Source organism: Pleurodeles waltl, chromosome 9, assembly GCF_031143425.1.
Source record: "Pleurodeles waltl isolate 20211129_DDA chromosome 9, aPleWal1.hap1.20221129, whole genome shotgun sequence".
Classification (NCBI taxonomy): Eukaryota; Metazoa; Chordata; class Amphibia; order Caudata; family Salamandridae; genus Pleurodeles; species Pleurodeles waltl.
In genome coordinates this window covers 482764384-482785628 of record NC_090448.1, presented here as the reverse complement: position 1 = coordinate 482785628, position 21245 = coordinate 482764384, and the positions used below count along the sequence as shown (strand labels likewise).

General features: G+C 46.2%; 1 protein-coding gene across 1 annotated transcript in view; it reads right to left on the bottom strand.

Annotated features, from left to right (window-relative positions):
• The window catches only part of CLBA1 (clathrin binding box of aftiphilin containing 1), a 139180-nt gene that overhangs the window by 95939 nt on the left and 21996 nt on the right, over positions 1-21245 (bottom strand). The window contains exon 2 of the mRNA XM_069207325.1: positions 2-716. Within this exon, the coding sequence (XP_069063426.1) occupies positions 2-466 (465 nt within the window). The 5' untranslated portion in view covers positions 467-716. The remainder of the gene's footprint in view (position 1; positions 717-21245) is intronic.

Genomic DNA, 21245 nt, shown 5'->3' with positions numbered 1-21245 from the left:
CCTCGATTGGTGAATCAGCTGGTGAACTGCCTGCAGTCGTCGCATTCAGTTCGAGTATTTGACTTAAATCACAGGTGTTGCAAGAGGTAGAACAATGAAGTTCGTCATGAGGTATATCTCCTTGAAAATTCTTGGATTTTGAGTTGTTCCTCAGTGCTTCGAGCGTGCAGTTGAAGCTCTCTGATTTGGCCATTGATTCTCCGAAACCTTCAAAATCACCCCAAGAACTGGTGCATTCAGTAACTTTTTTCTCTTCTTGACAATTTTCTAGTTCATCATCAAATGGTGGTAAATCAACAAAAGTTCTTTCGAGTGACAGACGACTGCTGTGTGTGCTTTCTTCCATGATGTTCTTTCTCACAAAATCAAAGCTTTCATTGAGCGTCACTGAAAGTGCATAATCTGGAGAGGTTTTCGGAAAGATGTACTCCATTGCCAGACTTTCCAGAATATGCTGGTTCTGCATTGTTGTTCTGTGACAATATTACATTTTTACCGTAATGTTTAAAAAGATTTCATTTGTCTAAAATCAGGCGAGTTTATAAAATGTTAAAAATGAAACCTGACCTCCATTTTGCTGGAATAACTATTTTGTTACGTTTGAAGAGCAATTAAACACAAGAGGCTCACTCTCCTGTTCTTGGCCTGTCGTGAATACAAAGCCTTTGATGAAAGTTTGCCCTTCAGCAAGGTCGTCTTTGTTCATGTTCTTTTATCTGCAAAAGAAAAAGTACTAATGTAAAAAGTTAGAATTGCAAAGTGGTTCTACAAGGGTAAACGGGGCATTCAGTGCACTGCGAAACCAAGCAAATACAGATTATAGAATTCAGTCATACAAAGCGTTAATTGATTTTAAGCCAAATGCAAGCTGAAAATAGCAAAGCTCCTTGTACTGCTCTCCAGTGTGTGTTCCTGGCCTGGAAAAAGGGCAGATTCTGGTTTTAATGTCGAATCAAAATATTTCTGTCTAGAGACTGTGGGGGGCATTATGTCCATGGCGGTCTTCTGACCGCCAGGGATAATGTGGCGGTATGACTGCCAACAGGCTGGAGGAACATACCGCCACATTATGAGACTGCCACTTCTCCACTCATACCGCCATGGTGGCATGAGCCACCGGGCTGGAGATGTCTATCTCCAGCCCAGAAGCCAGCATTGTACCGCCCATGGAATTATGAGCCAGCCTACCACCATGGTTTTTGTGACGTTGACAACGCCATGAAAACCATGGTGGTAGGCCCTACCAGTGACAGGGAATTCCTTCCGTCACCAGTAGGCGGCTCCCCTACCCCCCAAAACTTACCTGACGCCCCCAACCCCTCCTCCATCCAAACTCCAACCCCCCACCCCCCTCCGATCCACTCACTCACTCACCCCATACACGCACACACCACACATGACCTCACCGCCCACAGCCACCCACCCCCTCCCCACGTATACGCACACAGTACAGGGCATACACGAATTCATTCTTACACTGACATACACACATTCATTCACGCATACTTCCAGACACACTCACACACATTCTTACACACAATCATACTGACATGCAGACACGCACTCACCATTCTTACACGCATTCACTCACAAGCATACAACCACGCAAACAACACAGCACACACGCAGACGCAGTCACATACACACTCACACATTCATGCACACACTCAGACACACACAACACCCCCCACCCTCCCCTGTCGGAAGCCTAACTTAACTTGGGCGAGGAGGTCTGCCGGCAGGGAACGCGAAGGGGCACTGCTACCGCCAGCAGCGCCCCACCAGCAGAACACTGCCAGGCCGTATTACTGGTCATAATGCGGCTGGCAGCGTTCTTCTGGCATGGTGGTGCTGGTGTTAGCAGCACCAGCTTACCATCGTCCATCACCATGAGCACTGTCGCCCTTATTGTGGTGGAAGTTAGGCAGTGCTCATAATATGGTGGATGGATGGTAGCCGCGGTGGTGGTATGTTGGCGGCCCTCACTGTGGCGGTAGGCGGTATGTACCGCCGATGTTATAATTAGGGCCTGTGTGTTTTGGACGTGTTCTACAAATATCATAAATTGGGACAATACAACCACTGGGATACACACAATGCAATAAATTACGGTAAAGTTTCAAAAACTGCCAAAAAATGTATGATGTGGCAAGGAATCTGCAACTAGAATATGTCTCTACCAGATAATTTGTTACCGAAAGTAAGTAACTTGTTCATCTGATAGAGACTTCTAGTTCCTTACCTTAGAATAGATACCCAAGCAACACCATCCCTGGAGGAGGGTCTGCGAACCAAGATCATATAAAGAAGTTCTGCAGGACTGAACCGCCAAAGTAGCCACCCCTGTGGACCTGACTGGCCAGGCAGTAGTGCTTAGAGAACGTGTGCAGGGACGCCCACGTTGCTGCCTGGCAGATGTCCATGACTGGAACTCTGCGTTCTAACGCAGTGGTTGCAGCAGTTTCTCTGGTCGAGTGAACACGTAAACCCTCAGAAGGTTGCTTCTTAGCCAAAGCGTAGCACATTTTGATGCAGAGATACACCCATCTAGAGATGGTCCTCTTCTGCACCGCCCGTCCTTTCTTCGCACCCACATAAACAAGGAGTTGATCCTCCACCCGGAAGTCTTTGGTACGATCGCTCTTTTTGAAGTCACACAGTGGAGTCTCTCCTGTTCACGAGAAGGATGTGGGGGTGCGTAAAAAGTAGGCAAGGTGATGGATTGGCCTACATGAAAGGGCATGATCACTTTAGGTAGGAAAGAGGTCCTGGTACAAACCACCATTTTATCCTGATGGACAGAGATGAAGTTTGGCTTCGGGAGAAAGAGCTTCCAGCTCACTCACTCTATGTGCAGAGGTGATAGCTACAAGGAAAGCTGTTTTTAAAGTGAGAAGCTGAAGAGGACAATTATGAAGGGGCTCAAAAGAAGCACACATGAGGAAAGTGAGTACCAGGTTTAAATCCCACTAGGGCATTAGGAACAGGTTAGGTGGAAATATGTGGGTAAGACCTTTTTAGAATCTCCCAACAATGGGAGATTTAAACAAGGAAGTTTGATCCGGTAGTCTGAGGAAAGCAGAGATAGCAAACAGATAACCCTTAACGGTGCCAAAGCAGAGCCCAGCTGGGCAAGAGAGAGTATAAACAAAAGAACCTCCGATAGAGATGCAGAAAGGGGATCAACAGGCTTGTTGGTACACCATGCCACAAATTTATTCCAACAACAAACATATAACGTTTTGGTGGGGGGATGCCTGGCTGCCAAGATAACATTACAGACTTTGGGCAGAAGGTCGAAAGCTGTCAACTGCCACAGCTCAATGTCCACGGAAGAAGGAGAAGACTGGACAGGTTCGGGTGGAGAACCGTCCCCTGCTGCTGCGACAGAAGAGCCTCTCAAAGAGGCAGTCTGAGTGGAGGATCGATGGGCATGCTCAAACGCTCGGGATACCATACTCTTCATGCCAAGTTTGGAGCCACAAGAATTACTTGGGCCCGGTCGTTCTTGATCTTCTTGAAAACTCTGGACAGAAGTGGAATTGGAGGAAAGGCCTAAAGGAAGCCTGAGTTCCACTCAAGACGAAAAGCACTGCAGAGCAACCATGAAACTCCAAAGCGCAACACAGCTGACATTGCGTATTCTCGGTGGAGGCAAGCAGATCTAACTAAGGCTCTTTCCACTGCTTAAGGAGACCTGGCGCCACCTCTGGATGGAGACGCCATTTGCAATCAACCATTTGCAATCAACCATGAATTGATGGCGGAATTCCTCTGCTCTGGCATTCAAAGAGCCAACCACATGGTGAACCACCAGGGATATGCTCTGACATTCCAGCCATGTCCTGATATGCAGGACCTCTTGACAAAGGGTCCATGACCCCACCCCGCCCTTCTTGATGCAGTACCACAAGGTGGTGGTGTTCTCCGTGAACACCTGAATCACTTTCCCTTTGAGAGAGGGATGGAATGCTTTCAATGTAAGCCTGATTGCCCTGAGCCTCGGAAGGTTTACGTGGAGCCTGAAGTCCGCCAGAGCCCAAATGCCTCTGATCTTCGCCTCCCCCAAGTGGGCAACCCATCCCAGGAGTGACATATCTGTTGCTGCTGTAAGATCTGGTTGGGGAAGGAAGAGGAGTCTGCTTTTGACCCAAACGCGGTTCGAAAGCCACCACTGCAGACCCTGTGCAGGTCCCTCGAGATCAGGCACATGTCAGAGAAATTCCTCTGATGCTGCACCCATTGGAACTTCAGGTTCCACTGCAGAGCCCACATTTGCCATCTAGCGTGTGTGACCAGCTGGATGCAGGAGGCTATGAGGACCAGCAGTCTCAGAGTGATTCTCACCGAAACCCTGGACCGGGGCTGAAACATCAGTATCATATCATGGACTCGTTGATCAGGAAGATAGGCCCGAAACTGCACTGTGTCCAGAACAGCTCTGATGAAAGGGAGCACCTGAGAGGGAGCCAGGTGTGAGTGCCGTTTATAGTGAACCCCAGTGAGTGCAGGAGGTCCACTGTAGTCTGGAGGTGGGAGACAACAGCCTGAGGCAAGCCTGCCTTCAACAGCCAGTCGTCAAAATAGAGGAAGACTGAAACCCCTAGCTAGCGCAGATGAGCTGCGACAACGGCCATCACTTTTGTGAACACCCAAGGGGGCTGGTAAAGCCAAAGGGAAGCACTGTAAACTGAAAGCGCTTGTGACCTACTACGAACCGCAAGTAACGTCTGTGGGCAAGCAGGATGGGAATGTGAAAGTAGGCATCCTGCAAATCCAACGCTACCATCCAGTCTCCATGGTCCAGGGCAGATAGGACCTGAGCCAGAGTGAGCATTTTGAACTTCCTCTTTCTGAGGAAGAGATTGAGGGACTGGAGGTCTAGGATAGGGCAGAGGACCTTGTTCTTTTAAGGCACCAGAAAGTAGCGGGAATAACAACCACAACCTACTTCTGGCACCCTCTCTATGGCTCCCTTGGCCAAGAAAGCTGTAACTTCCTCACTGAGAACTGTCCAGTGATCCTCCATCATCCTATCATAGGATGGAGGCACGGGCAGAGGGGTAATCTTGAATGGAAGGGAGTACCCCCTTTGGACAATTTGCAAAACCCACCTGCCCACAATGATGGATTTCCAATAGGGCAGGTGATGGTGAATGCTGCCTATAACTGGTCCGTGGTGGAGCAAAGGACTAGGAAGGTGTTTGGAGGCTGCAGCAGGGTGGGGGGGTGAAATGGGTCAACCCCTAGTTCCCTGATCCACCAGAACGTTGGATCCCACATCCTCGTCCATGCAGAGGTTGGGCAGCATGCATGGTGGCTGGAGGGAAAAGGACACGGTTGGGTGCCCCTTCTGTTTCCAGGAAAGGGGTGAAAAGTGAACTGAGGGGGGCGAAGAGCAGCTGCAAGTCTAAGGGACTGAGCCATAGTCCAGGACTCCTTAATGCACTTGAGCGCTAAGTCCGCTTTGTCTCCGAAGAGATGGGTGTCATCGAAGGGCATGTCCATAAGCGATGGATGGACATCCCCTGAAAAGCCAGACGTCCTCAACCAAGCTTGGTGCCGTAAGGCCACCGTCGGCACAACCAATATGCCTAGTGAGTCGGTTGAATCCAGCCCACAAGGAATCGTGAACTTGTCTGAATCCCTCCTGTCAGCAACAGCTCGGGAAAAATGGCCTGGGACTCCTCCAGGACCTGTGGCAACACCTGCGTGACCTTATTCCATAAAGTATGGGAGTAGCGGCACAAAATGCATGCAGGGTTCACAGACCGTAACACTAGACTGGAAGACGAGAATAACTTCTTCCTAAGTTGGTTCAGTCATTCTGATTCCCTGTCCGGGGATGTGGAAGGGAATGCGTGCACCAGAAGAAGAAGAAGCTTGGATGACCAAACTCTCAGGTGTAGGATGTTGGGTCAGGAATTTAGGGTCGTTAGGTGCAGACCTATGGTGCCGGGCAATTTTCCTGTTGACAGGACCCCCTGTGCTGGGTTTGGACCACACTCCCAGCAGGACATCACTGAGGGCTTCATTGAAGGGCAAAAAAAGGGTTCAGATGTAGAAGCCCTGGGCTGAAGCACCTCTGTCAGCAGGTTAGTTCTGACAGCCACAAGGCAGTTCTAGGCCCAGGACCTCAGTCGCTCTTCTCACCACCATTGAATATGAGGCTCCCTCAGTAGACACAGTAGGGGGAGAAAGCATACTAGTGTCAGGGGAGGTGTCAAGACCACTGGCATCACCCACCTCCTGAGCCCAGTCTCCATCAGGGTCATCTAGCTGGTATTCCAAATGGTCCAGCGAACCCTCCATACTCTCACCATAGCTATAGGCATAAGGGTCAGGATCCAACCCTGGGAGTGAGATCCCCATCAAAGTCGGAATCGGTGTTGGGCGACGTTGTTCTGGCTCCAGGTCGGAGTCGGGAATCAATATGGGGTCGACGTTGATTGCGGGCCCAACTGATGTGGGGAGCGTTGACTTCTGTACCAGTGCCGGGGAAGGTCATGATGGTGCGACTGGTGTTGGCGTGGAGTCCGTAACAGATCCGGGGTGCCCTGCAGAGCTGAGGCCAAAGCCGCTGGCACGGAATCCGAGGGGGGCCCATTTACCCTACCTGGCCCAAAGGCATCACAGAAGGGTTGGACTGCCCAAATATGAGGCGAATGGCCTCAAAAAAATCCCTGAGTTGGGCAGGGGTGGCTCTGGCTCCCGGAAACTCAGGGAGGCATGGAGCTGACCCAGAAGCAAGCTCAGAGGACAGAGGCCTAGAGCGACAACTCTTCTCCTGCGTCACATCGTCCGAGTGATAGGGTGAAGTCGAAGAACATTTGTTCTTGACTTCTTCTTCTTGTCACCCAAATGTCCTGATGATTTGGAGTGGTGCAATGACAAGTGGGGATGGCTCCGCGAGTGGTCTCATGACCTTCTTCTCGAGCGGTAGTGACGTGGAGCCGAGGACTGTGCCACCAGGCGCTTTAGGGACCGCTCCCTCAAAGCCTTCGGGCTCATGGCCCGGCACTATGAGCACCACTTTGGGTTTTGGTCACGCTCCAGAGCACCACTAGCACACAAGGTGGGGAACTGTTGCCACCTGACAGTGCGCAAGGGTACTGCTTGAAGAAAAATCTCTGGATCCAGTCTGATGTCTGGGAGAAATCCTAAGGTAAGGAATCTGCAACTAGACGTCTCAATCGGATATGTCCAATACATGGGATGAGAAACAGCAGAAAGGTAGAATGACCAGCACTGGAATTCTATATTACACACCTCGGGCTGGATCAGAAAACATTTTTGATTGGCATTACTTGATATCCTTGATGCTAAACAGTGCAGTGTTTGGTGCAAAGACCTACCACCATCCTATCATAAAAGTAAACTTGTGGTTGTAATATATATCTGACAAGCATGATTCTCCATGTTTAAAAAGACATTCTGCAGTTGAGGTACTGTAACCACACAACACAACAACGAAACACCAAATTACAATAACAGAGAACATTAATTCAACAACAATACAACAAAGCAACAACAAAAGCACAATGCAACAAGCACATAAGACAACAAAACACAAGTCATATAGACATACCATAATAAAAACAACAGAACACAACGGTACAACACATCAATAAAAATAAAAAAAACAGCAGAAGAACAAGACTGCATAACAATAACAGAACAAAACAACACAAAAATGCAACATGCCAACACAACAGCACAGTACAACAAAACAGTGGCAAAAGGCAACAACACAACTATAAAATGCATTTGTATTGTTTGTGTTATATTGCCAATTGGGTGTGTTGCATAGTTGTATTGTTGGGCTGCTTTTTTGTTTTAAATTGTTTTTGTTATGTGCTGTGGTTAAAATTTTGATGTGTTCTAGTCAGTGTCAGCTGATGAATTTTGAAAGTGGTGGGGCGTCAGAATAACTCCCAAATTAGACTGTACGAGCAAGTGTAGTAAGAAAGAGCAACTGTTACCATGGGACGTCATGGGTAGGTGTCTCAAAGTGTATAGATTTCGAACTAAGGATAGTACATCTATATGCAACCATACCTATACTTACCTGAGGTATATTTTCACAGTTGATATCCTACCTAGATTATTCCTGTAACACAAGACTTTTGTGGATGGCATTCAGAATGAAAAAATCCCATTTTTTGTACCCTCTATGCCCTTATGTCCCCTTTCTTCTATCCACTACTCTGTTCCTTTCTCTATGCTCTGCCACATCAAGCTAGCTATATCCATTCCAATTTCTGTTCTGCTTGTATTCTTCAGAACATTTGCTCTACCGATTTCCACTTTGCTTTTCTGTGTCTCCCTTCCCTGAATGTATCAATTTCCAATTTTTCTACATAGCACTTGATTCCTTCTTTATTCTCCTTGTTCTGCTTTATCTACATAGCTCCCTGTTGCTACCTCTTAATGCAATTTCCTCTGCACACTGATTGTATTGCAAAATTTGTATAGCACTTACTACATATGTGGAGCGTTGAAGCGCTTCCCTACATGGGTAGCACGCTACGTCTTGTAAGGTTTGTGGTTGGAAGTGTGTTTCATTTGTTTTGATCCTTTATCTTATAGTTATATTTCAACAATACAAGACCATACTGCACACAATACACAAATTGTATAATGTTTCCAATCACCACCTTAAACTATTTACTTCATTAAAACAAACAAATGTGAGCAACAGGGTCTCTTAAATAACTTGAGGCTAAACTGCAACTATTTGATGTAAACTTTTGGGAGGACTGAAAAACGTGTGACATTTAACTGCATATTACTGTCTTTTAAAAAAAATGAAAGCTCTGCTCAGCTCACTACTTTTACCCATGAGTAGCAAAGAGGACTTACTGAAAAGCAATGCAGTTTTCACGGCATGCACATGCAAGGCTGCCATGGTGCACTTGAAAAATGTAATAGGCCAGCACACTGAAGCACTTCTTTAATCCATGTTGTGCTGCTGCTGCTTTGAAAAGCTGACTCTGTCAAAGCAGAAATGCAGAAGCAGGTCACCCTCCCCTAGCTACCAACTACCTGGCCACACTGGACCCGAGGATGACTACAAACCTTTTTTTGCCAAGAGTTCTCATGTGGTACAAACAAGTGCAGTCAAATGCGTCAGATGAAACAGATCAGAGCTTGAGAAATAAAATTCCTGGGCTCCATGTGTGTCTCAAATTCACAGAAACATTGTTCTCTCCCCGTTCAAAGTGCTCCACGATGTAATGGCCTGGTCTATGACCTGCTCCTGGCGACTACTTTCCCCTAAGGCCACATTGGCCACCCCTGTAGAGGTCCCACCTGTGGGGTTGGAAATGGAGTGCCTTGGGCCACCGCCCACCAGAACCACCACCCTGTTTCTCAGATGGAGCATGGGAACCTTTTCCTCCCCCTTACTCTGGGACTTGTCTGGATCATCTTTAACCTCCCCCCCCCCACTCTGCTGAGGGGAACCTGAACCACCCTTCTTGCGGTCACTCCCAGGTAACTTCTTGGACACCCTGGTGCTCTCCCAGAGGTCTGCCTCCTCTGCAAACTTCCTGGGATCAGTCAGCTTACTGTCAACTAGGTGCTGGCGCAACACTGTAAAACAGATATTGAGCAGGTGCTCTCTCATGATTAAATTGTATAACCCAACATAATCATTAACTTTGCTGCCCCGCACCCAGCCATTCAGTGTCTTACTAGGGTAATCAATGAAGTCTACCCAGGATTGGCTAGGGAGCCTGTGACTGTCCCTGAATCTTTGGCAATATTTCTCAGGGGTCAGTCCAAATTTGGCAATGAAAATGTTTTTCATGGGAGTGTACTTGTTCTGGTCCCCAACCTCTAATGTCAGAAGCGTGTCCCTCCCAAGTGTAGGCATGTGTTTCCACAGACCCGCACTGCAGTGCTCTTCAAGATTCCCATGTGCCCTCAGTGCAACTTCATAGGCAGGAAAAACACTTGTCAATCAGCCTGCCTTTCAGCTCTCTTCTCCTCTATTTTTAATCTTGCCAACTGCAGCTGGAATTCTCTCTACTCTCTCTGTTTCCTCTGCGGTCAGGCCATGACTGGAGACACTGCTTCCTGGTCTTGCAGAGAGAACAAATCCAGGGGTGTCATCACCTGCTGCTGTTGGCAGCTCCTTGGAAGAGCCCTTCTCAGGTTACACCAACTCATCATGCTCTTGGTTGCCGGACTCTGCCCAGGCCCTCAGTGCCTTATGAAACTCTCCCTTCTTGAAAGCTCCACGGACAGGTACCCCTATATCCTTGCAAAAGCCCTTCAGCTGGAGGACTGTGTACTTTTCCAGGTTAGCAAGGCCAAACAACCCAGCTCCACTTGAGGACACAGCCAGAGACATGATGTATAGGATTGATTAAAATGTAAAGACAGGAAAGCTTACAGAAGAAGAAAAAAAAGAACATTGAAATTACTTTTAACTGTGGATAGGTAGTGTAGCTATTGTACGGCATTGCACAAACACAAATCATATCCTCACTGCTGCCCACCAATGTTAGAAATTGGGAATATAGTGGGTAGAGGTATACACCCTTGTCCACATAGGTACCACAATCCTAGTCAGGGAAAGTCACAACACAATCCAAATTATCCTGTGCCCACCCTCTGTTAGCTTGGCACCGAGCAGTCAGGCTTAACTTAGAAGGCAATGTGTAACACAGTGAAACCACCACAAAAACACACCGCACAGGTTTAGAAAAATAGATAATATTTAGCTGCATAACATAAAGTTTCCAAAGAGTGTCAGTTATTAAGAAACAGTGGCTGTGTCCTTGTAACGCATACTACCTGGGATGCATCAAAAATAACGATACAAGGGAGCCGCAGAGGAGGAGATGCGTTGAAAAATAAGGCCCAGCATTGGATTTTTGGCGCGGCACAGACGATGCATCATTTCTTTCCACGCTGCAAGGTGATGCGTAGAATTTCAGAAGCGCAGCCTTGGTTCCTTACTGCGATGGGGTGATATTTTGACACCCAGGCACGATGCGTTGAAAATCCTTGACGCGCTGGTACAAGAAGCAGGTGCTGAGTCAATCTGGTAGGTGATGCAGTGAAATTTCAGCCATGAGGCGGGTGCTGTGTCGATTTCTGCACGCGCTGCATTGATTTTCCGATGCACGAGGATTTCTTGAAGGGTTGAAGTCTTTTTTGGCCCTGAGACTTCAGAATCCAGAGCCAAGCTCAATCCAAGCCTTTGGATCACACTTTAGGAGGAAGGCAGAGTCAGGAAGGCAGAGTCCATCCGGCAGAGTCATGAGCACCAGGCAGCAGGGCAGCAGTCTTTCAGCAAAACAGTCCAGATGAGTCCTTTGGGCAGCCAGGCAGTCTCTCTGACACAGTCCCGGTGTAGGTCCAGAAGTGTCTGATTTGGTGGGGTCAGAGACCCAGTTTATATACCCAAAAATGCATTTCAAGTGGGGGAAACTTCAAAGAGTGGTTTTGAGGTGCACAATTTCCCCTTTCAGTTGAGTCCTGTCTGCCATGGTCCCTGTGGGGGATTATCAGTCTTTGCGTGAGGGCAGGCCACTGGCCTTTGAAATGTAAGAGAGAGCCCCTCCACCCTTCCAGCCCAGGGAGACCCATTCACTATGCAGATCAATCCAGATGTGATTGAGTGTCCTGTGTGGCTGTCTGGGTGGAATGCACAAGGGAGCTGTCAACCAGGAAAGATCCAATGTGGATTGGAGACAGTCTGTAAGGCACAGAAGAAAGGGCATAGAAATGCCTTCTTTCTGGAAGTGCCATTTCTAAAATAGTGATATTAAATCCAACTTCACCAGTAAGCAGGAGGTCAGGAAAAGAGGAGGAGGAAGGCAAAAGGTTTGGGATGACCCTTCAGAGAGGGCTTTTTTCCAGTACATCCCCATTCCAGCGTAATAGCAGGGTAGACAAATCAATACTTTGATGGACTTCCCTGCTTAGGGTGATAGAACATGGACACTGGCCCAATAGTGCAGGGGCACTTCCTAGTTCTATGCCTTTCTGAACTCAGTGGGGCTACTCTGTCTGTACTCTATGGGGCCACTGAACTGACCCATGGGGAACCCTTCTCCTCATCTGTAGGCCCCATCTGTGATGCTCCTAACCTTAATTTGCTCACAGGTGCATCCCAGTAGGCAGGCAGTACCACCATGGCCAACAGAGTGATGTGGCCCATTCCAGTCCTTGGGTCTGGCTTCTGTCAACAACCCAGGGAAAACTCTATCCACAAGGACAGCAACCAACAGAGGCCACTAACAGCTGTCAATGTCAAGAGCCAGGCCCCAGGCAATCCACTGCTAAGTAGAGGCCCTGATCGGGGCCACTGGGTAAGCTTCTCCTCCAGCCTTAGGGTGTCAGGGAGTTTCCTATGGGCTCCTGAGGTTTCCCTGAACTCCGAGGCGTCTCAGAGTGGGGGACAGTAGCCCCAAAGGGATTTGCACCCTACTTCCACTCTACCTCCCTCCAGTTCAGGGTGGTATTCTGACACTGGTCAATCAACCCGGGGTCTGTACCTTGAGGCTCAACAAGGGACAGGGGTGTGTCCTCCCTCATCTTCCCCTACATCTGGGCTCCGTACCCTCCTCTGGGGAGTGGTACTTCCAGACAATTGAACTGTCAGGGCGCCCTTAGGGGCCACCCCTTCCCCGTTCTCCTGCCACCAAGTGTAACTCATTCCCCAGAATGCAATCTATGGGTATCTGGGGACTAACTATGACCCTTCCCTTGGTCACTCCCCAACCCTACTCCAGGGACACCATGGCCATAGGGTAGAAAAAATCCTCCCCATAGGCTGGAGTCACCCCACACAACTGGCCGGTGCACCGCTCTTGGGAAACCAGTCTCTCCACCATCATGGTATGACTAGCCCTGGTGTCCCTCAGAGCAGTGACTGGGACCCCATTCACTCCCACCTGGTGGAAGTGATGACTCCCACCCTCAGAGATCACCAGCTCACCCTCTGAATCTATCACTGGCCTTTGAAATGTAAGGGAGAGGCCCTCCACCCTTCCTTCCCAGGGAGATCCATTCAGTATGTAGATGAATGCAGATGTGACTGAGTGTCCTGTGTTTATGGCTGTCTGGGTCGAATGCACAAGGAGAGCTGTCAACCAGAAAAGACCAGACGTGGAGTCGAGACAGGCTCAGGGGTGTGGAATTTATTAAAATATCTACTTGTCCATGGGACAGGTTGCTTCTCAAATCTACTTGTCCTGTAAACATATCTACTTGTCCCTTTGGTGCCATGTAGTGTGGCGCCTAATTATGGCTGCAATCTCATTATGTAAGAGCTCTAATAATAGCCTCTCTGATTATGCCAGGGCTACTACCATAGTAGGGCTTGAATACTTGCAGTTTCAATCCCTACTGTAGCAATTTCCTTATTTTTCCACCTTTCTGCAGATCTGCATACTGGGGCTGGAGGAAGCAGTGAGCAATAGTTTCAGGGCTGGAATGCCTTTGAGTCTGCAAACCTACTAACCTGCATGTTTCAAAGATTTTCACCAGCTTCTCTCTAATATTTTCCCATAATAAGAAAGGTTGGACATTTACTCCTGACAATGGCAGAATTAGAACTTCTTCCAGGGTTGGGAAGAAAGTGGCTGGAGGGAAAATGAACTTGCAAATGCTCAATAGATGTTCACATGAGCAAATCTACACATGCGTATTTACCCATGCTAAAATACAGTTCACAAATATTTTATAGGGGTACGACATATAAAATGGGTGAACTTTTGTGACTTTTTTTAAGAATTTGGGGCCACGTGTAGGTAGGTTCAGATTTGCGACCCGCAAATTGCGAGTCGCAAATCCGAATGTAGGATGGTGTCCCTGACACCATCTGTGATTCGCAAGGGCTTCGCAAATGCACACCTCATGAATAATGATGAGGTGGTTCGCAATTTGCGACCCCCTTGCGAATGGCGGCCTCACAGGGATGGTGGCCTGATGGAGACAGCAGACCACCATGTCTGTGACTGCTTTTCAATAAAGCAGTTTTATTTTTGTAATGCAGCCTGTTTTCCTTAAAGGAAAACGAGATGCAGTACAAAAACGAAAACTGAAACGTTTTCGTTTCATTTTTTCCAGAGTAGGCAGTGGTCCGCAAGACCACTGCCTGCTCTGAAAAAATGTTTACAGTGACATTCACAATGGGGAAGGGATTCCAGGGGGACCCCTTCCCTTTTGTGAAAGTGTTAGCACCCATTTGAAATGGGTGCAAACTGCGATTGGTTTGCGCCCGCGTTCGCAAAACAATCCTACATTGCACTGCGAGTCGCAATTAGGAAGGGAACACCCCTTCCTAATTGCGAGTCGCAAACCTGTTTTGTGATTCGGTAACCAGGTTACCGAATCGCAAAACTGGGTTTGTGCATAGCAATGTGCTTTTTGCACGTCGCAAACAGCGAAAGCCGCTGTTTGCGACATGCAAAAAGCTACCTACATGTAGGTCTTGGTCCCTAATTAGGTCTGGTGTTAACAAAGACATATTGTTTTTATTAAACTTCTATTTCTCTCTCTTTCGGCTGGCTTTACTGTGAGTGATCGCATTCTTCTCTTCCACAAGGAGCATATTGTCAGGAACTACAGTGGCAATCAGTGACGAAACGAAACTGGAGGGTGCCCCTTTGCAAAGAATATGGAGGAGCCCCCTATCCAGACTCACTCAGGGCAGGTGCTGTGCTGAAGGGGCCCCCTGGAGGGCGGCTGCGGGGCCCTTGTTATGCCACTGGTGGCAACGTGTGCTTTTAGAGTTCAAAAACGTTTTGGTTTTTTTTTGCCAGTGTTTGTTACAATGTTGAGGGCCTGGTAGCTCCCACAACAATAAAGTGTTACAAAAGCCATGTCAAAACAAGACACGCATTGATGAAACTAAAAGACTTATAAAAATATATCAGATCAGTTGGCTTTGTCAGTGTTTGTTTATTTTCATGCTTCCCATAATCGTGTTGAAAATGGTTACACTGAAATATTTTTGGGAAATACTAGCATGCATCAAAACATTTTACTAAATGACACTTCATTTGCATCTAATCAGAGAGCATTCTGGGAGCATTATACTTAGCCTCATAGCCTAAACTTTTCAAACATGTGTATACACGTTTTTTTTTTTTTTTGTACTGGAACCAACGTCAGTAGTGAAGTTTGACCTTAAAACATTTATTTACAGCACTCACCCTAATAATGAAGGTTTTCAAATAATGAACCATAAATACAAGTTCGAACAGCATTGTCTTTTGGAAACACATTACCTCAACTGCAGAGAGTTCCACTCTCTGTAAACAGGCAGCCAAAGGGTTTGTGCTGCAGAGGGTTGGGCCTACTTGTCCCAAGGACAAAGTAAACATAAAAACTTGTTGCCCTTGACCCCAAACAAGATGTCCCGGGCGATAGGAATTCCACATCCCTGAGGCTGTAGGGCACATATGGCAGTAAGTGCAGAGAAATGTCCACTTTGTAAAAGTGGCATTTCTAAAATAGTATTATTACATCCAACTTCACCAGTAATCAGGATTCTCTATTACCATTCAGGAAATACTAAACATGACAGGGCTACTCCTGCCAGATCAGAATCTACTACTTAAAAGTATATAAGGGCATTTTCTAACGCTAGTGTATGAGAGGAGCAGGCCTCACAGTAGTGGAAAATTAATTTATGAGTTTTTCACTACCAGGACATGCAAGACACATGTCCTGCCTTTTACCTACATAACACCTTTCCCTATGGGTTACCTAGGGCCTACCTTAGGGGTGATTTCTATGTAGAAAAAGGGGAGTTTACAGCTTAGCAAGTAGTCTTACATGCCAAGTCGAAGTGGCAGTGAAACTGCACACACAGGCCTGGCAATGGCACGTCTGAGACATCGTTTAGGGGCTACATATGTGGGTGGCACAATCAGTGCTGCAGGCCCCCTAGTAGTATTTAATTTACAGACCCTGGGCACCTGTAGGGCACTTTACTAGGGACTTACAAGTAAATTAAATAAGCCAATTGTGTATGAGCCAAAGTTACCATGTTTTAGGGAGCGAGTCTATGTACTTTAGCACTGGTTAGCAGTGGTAAAGTGTCCAGAGTCCTAAAGCCAACAGAAATGAGGTCACTAAAAGAGGAGGAGGAAGGAAAAGCGTTTTGTGGTGACCCTTCAGAGAGGGCCATTATCCATCAGCATTTATTTAATAAAAAAATATTATGAAGGCAATAACTACGGGGGTGGAGCCCCCACAGCCATTCAAAGAAACTGACCCTGGTTTTAGTGTGTCATTTTTGTGGTGTGTTGTTGTATGGCTGTGTTGTTATACTTGTGTTGTAAAGCATGGTTGTTATGTAGTTGTGGTGTATTTTGTGTGGTATTTTAGTGTCATTGTGGCTATACTGACTTCTGTTTTTTCTATTGTGTTGTGGTGTTGTATTAGGCTGTGTTGCTATCTTGTGTATCCATTTAATGCTTCATCATAGGGACTGCTCCCTGTCCTGCTGGAGGTCATAAATCATTGGGAGTGGGCTCGCGGTTAATGTAGAACTCTTGTTGGAAGGGAGCGTGTTAAAACCCAAGTCCAACCCTACTTCTCACCAACTTGGTTGATGAGCAGTCTCATATCCATATATGATACTGTGAATGCCCCCTAAAGATTAAAATTACCTAAGGGTGACATAACACCAGTTTAATCTTGTAACCCTATCACAACATCTAAAAACAATACAGTGAGTTTTGTATGCAATTGTCAATATTCTGTTGTACTGTGTTTGTGTTGGCAATGTATTGTTTTTTCCATTCTGTTGTTTTTATTTTATTATGTACTGCTGAATTAAAATGTTGTGTTTTTGTTATAAAGAACTGAGTTGTGTTGTTATTATGGTCTCTTGCATTATGTAGCTCATTTACTCTCTTCAACAAATGCTATTACATAGCCAATCGGAAACAATGCATTCCATTCCCAAGTGGTAAAATATCATCGCTCCACCTCTCTTCCACCTTTTGGAGCATTAATCAGCCCAATGCCATGCCACAGATCTAGAGCCTGATTTAGAGTTTAGTGGACAGGTACTCTGTCACAAACATGAAGGATATCCTGTCTGCCTTATTACAAGTCTATTAGGCAAAAAGATACCTTGTCTGCCTTATTGCACCTGCATTATTCAATCACGCATTTGTAATAAGGTAGATGGGATATCTGTCACTTTTGTGATGGAGTACCCGTCCTCTTACTAAGTAAAGTAAGTTTTGCTTCCGAATGTCCCTACTGCCTTCGATCATTTAAAGATACTTCCTTAGGTTGCTGCCAAAATTCTCAGCTGAGCAGGTGAGCTTAAATCAACTTCCATCTAAATGAAACTTATAAGTCTTTGTCAAGCTGTGCTCTTGGGCACCCCGGGGAGTGAAGCCCACTGCCCCAATCCTGAAACAATTGGACAACGTGGAGGTGTAGCAGCAACCTGACTGGATGAGGTGTAATGGTAAAAGAATGGTCTTGTACTCAACACCCTTACCTTTGACAGAAAAGCCAAGATGGTGCCTGAGGGCTGTTGGCCCTAGATAGCATGGGCTGGATATTTTGTGAACTGCTTGCTGACACTCAGGAGACAAAGTTTCCAGGAGCCAAGAAATGTGAACAGGCAGGTGACTGTGACGGGATCCATGGGAGTGATGGCACAATCTTCATGCCTGCCAGTGTTTTCTCAGAGCTGAGTCTTAGACGCATGCATTCTGTGGCCTTCGCTAATGATCTTGCCCCACATCCACACTTGAGAAGTCCAGGAGTGGGACGGACGATGTGTGGAGGCACCTCAGAGTGACAAATACTGGGCCAGCAGTGTGAGAGACACAACACTTTTTGCACTCATATCAGAGAGTAACTGTTGAGGCAGTACTGGGCTTGGCTTAGACAGTGGGGAAAGGGGGAGAGTAAATGAACAGAATGGATACATGCATAGTATTAAAGACCTCAAGTACTGTGTAGGAGGGCAAGCTTTGAGCACACTGGAGCAAGATGGTGACGATGGGTAGTGTTTGCTATAGAAAGTAAGCACCCCCTTATTTAAACCACAGATCACTATCCATTACCTAAGGTGAAGGGACAAATATGATTGCAGAGACACTACAATGAATTAAGAAATTCCCTTTCTTAATAGTTCCCTCCCTCCCAACAGTCTTAACATATTAAGCATTAAAGTGGAGGAGGGAAAAGGCTTCGCTCTTGTATCTTGAGCCTTAAATGTTATCTGCTCACTAGGATGCAGGGCAGCAGAATATTTCTGGGCTCTTGTCGTGGATAGATATATATATTTCGTCTCCCACTCCCAGCTGCAGATTTAGGTGCATTTTAATCATTGAAACGCACACTACCAGAGATCCATCTCTGATGCTGCGAGTGAATCAGATCACTCAGCACCAAAAAGTATGCCATATGCCTAGAAGATGTAGTTAGAAGCCGCATCTAGGATGGATAGGAGGAAGGAGAGAAGCCCTGGTGGTATTCCAAAAAGGGTTAGAGTCACTCTTCCATTAGCTCCATGTTTGTTATGTGGTAACCAATGTGAAGAAACTAATCCATTCCCAAACCTTCACACCTGAATCTCCAAAAAGCAGCAAGAAAAAAGATCCTGAGAAAGTTAGATGACAGCAGATATTAAACTCAGGCAAGTTGAGGTTTGGAAAGACTGTTGATGCTGCTACCAAACGCAAATACTCCTAAAATTACATGACATGGAAGACAGGCCTACCACTGAAGTTGCCAAGGCAATTCAGGAAGGAGGAAGTGGAGCCAAAATGTAATAGGTTTGAAATTGATCACAGAAGCAAACATGCGAGAGAAGAGTTGCTCTTCTTGCTGGATTTTATATACAAGGAACTATCCTGGCTTAAAGTGGACCTGTCCAGGGAACCCTTCTGTTTCCACTCAGCTCAAAAGGACAATCACAGATGACAATCATGTTGATCAACCCAATCCACCCTAACACAGTCAAGTTCACACATTGCTGACTCAACAGAAGAGACAGTACCAAAGGCATGTGTTGGTATCATCCCTACTGTTCCTTTCTGAAAGGTCTCTAAACCCAAGACTAGTGCTTAGGGAACTATGTATGCCAGCTTTACATTGTCAGACACAAGTAAACAATCATGTAAAAATCAACAGAGGCTCAATCCAAAGACTAGTCCCTTTCATCCCCAATATATATCGTGGTTTTGAGGTATCTCGGTTTTTGAAATGTAAAACTACAATGCCATCTATTTAGAACACAACACGTTACCTAGCTTCAGAGAAATATTATTTTTTCAAAAGACCAGAGTTTTTCAATGCCAATCCTTAGAAATTAAAGGCATGCTAGGGTAGGAGTTGCTGCGGAGCCAGGAATCATGAGGTTCCAAAACAAACTGATGCCGAAAAAGTAATGATCTGGGATTGCATCATAAGTGGAAGGAAAACAGTAACCTCCCCAAAAGGTTAGGAAATCTGTGAAATTATAAGGTACTTAATCAGAAACTCTCAAACTGGACGCTAATCCTATTCAAATACTACAAATTGTAGATCCCTTCCAAAATCTCTAATCCTTTGTTGGTGTCATTGACATGTGATGGTTTCATTGTGTTTTTAATATATGGAATAATGAGATTTTATTAACACCACGTACCAAAGACTAGTTATCAGAAATGTGCTAGAAATAAACTTGAATGCCTCAGAGATTCTTGTGACACCCAACTGATCACCTGCATTTTCTTAAAATTAATGCCATCTATCAGTATTCATTTGTTTACCTGGGGCGTTTAACCCTTTCGATGCCAGGCCTTTTCCCCTCATGTGCAGAGCCTTTTTTGGCCATTTGGGTCAGTTTGCACTTAGGCCCTCATAATTTTTTGTCCATATAAGCTACCCACGCCAAATTTGTGTCCTTTTTTTCCAACATCCTAGGGATTCTAGAAGTACTCAGAGTTTGTGGGTTCCCCAGGAAGAGACCAAGAAATTAGCCAAAATACAGCTATTTATTTATTTATTTTATGGGAAAAATGGCTGCAGAAGAAAGCTTGTGGTTTTTTCCCCTGAAAATGGCATCAACAAAGGGTTTACTGTGCTAAAATCACCATCTTCCCAGCTTTCAGGAACAGGCAGACTTGAATTTTACTGGGACATACCCCATTTTTGGGTCGAGCGTAAGCATTCAACATGTTGTATACCTTAAAAAATCCTTGCTTGCAAGTGGTCAGTTCTTCCTTTTTGTCCTGCCTTTTTCTCTTTGAGAGCAGCACCAACTACTGTATAATTACGCCATGTCCTGTTTATCTGTTCTGTAGGGGACTTTCTTTTAGTATTTGCCTGTTTGTATTACACTGTGGGTTGGTATTCAGTTCCTCCTCCCCACCAGCTCCCTCTGCAAATCAAACCAACAGCAGAGGGGGGGCTTTTCCAGGACCTGCTCACCTTCACTCTCTTTCTCTTGTTTAAGTGGCTTCTACAGGGAATGCCTTGCCCCAGCAGTGCGTGGTGAGCAAAGGTTATGTTACAGGTTATTTATTTAAAATGGTTATTCTCTATTGCTGTGCTGTATCTTTACAAAAACACTGTTTCTTTGTGTTTTATTTTTTTAAATGTCTGGGGTCTCCTCCCCCTGCTTTCTCGGGCTCCACTGGTAGTTCCACTCGTCCCTCTCCTGGGGCCTCCTCCTCCCCCCCGTAACTCAGGCTGATGAAAATGAAACTATAGGCGCTGGGTGAGGCCAGTCTCACTGGCTGTTCTGGGTTGTGTTTTTTTGTTTCGCAAGCAACAGCAGGCACCTCCCAGCAAAGGGAACAAAGGAAACAACACACATGCTCTTCCTCACACGTAGCACTCCTTAGCCTGTTGAGAACCAGTAAGTGGTTCCATCAGGAGCCTCCATCTTGAATCAGAGTGACTGGTGCAAAAAATATGTCCCAGCCCCAACGCAAATTCAATTTCTTTTTTCTCCCGTTAACACCACGTGAGTCTAAAATATTGACCTGTTTAAGTGGAATCCATTTGTTTCCAAAGGTTGTTACAGAGCGGGTTCTTTTTAGCGCATGTTGTTTTTGGGTGATGGCTCTCCTCCCTCCCTCAAACTCGAGCACAAATTTGCTCTTCTTCGGTCTCAATAAAATAAACATAGAGTGATCTAATCAAGCCCACTTCCTCGTTCCTTCCTGGGCAAGCTGCTGCTTATTCCGATCATTTGCCCTGGTGCAGAGGAGTGTGACTCCATTAGGAGCACTCCTGATAGTCCCGGTCCCCTGGCT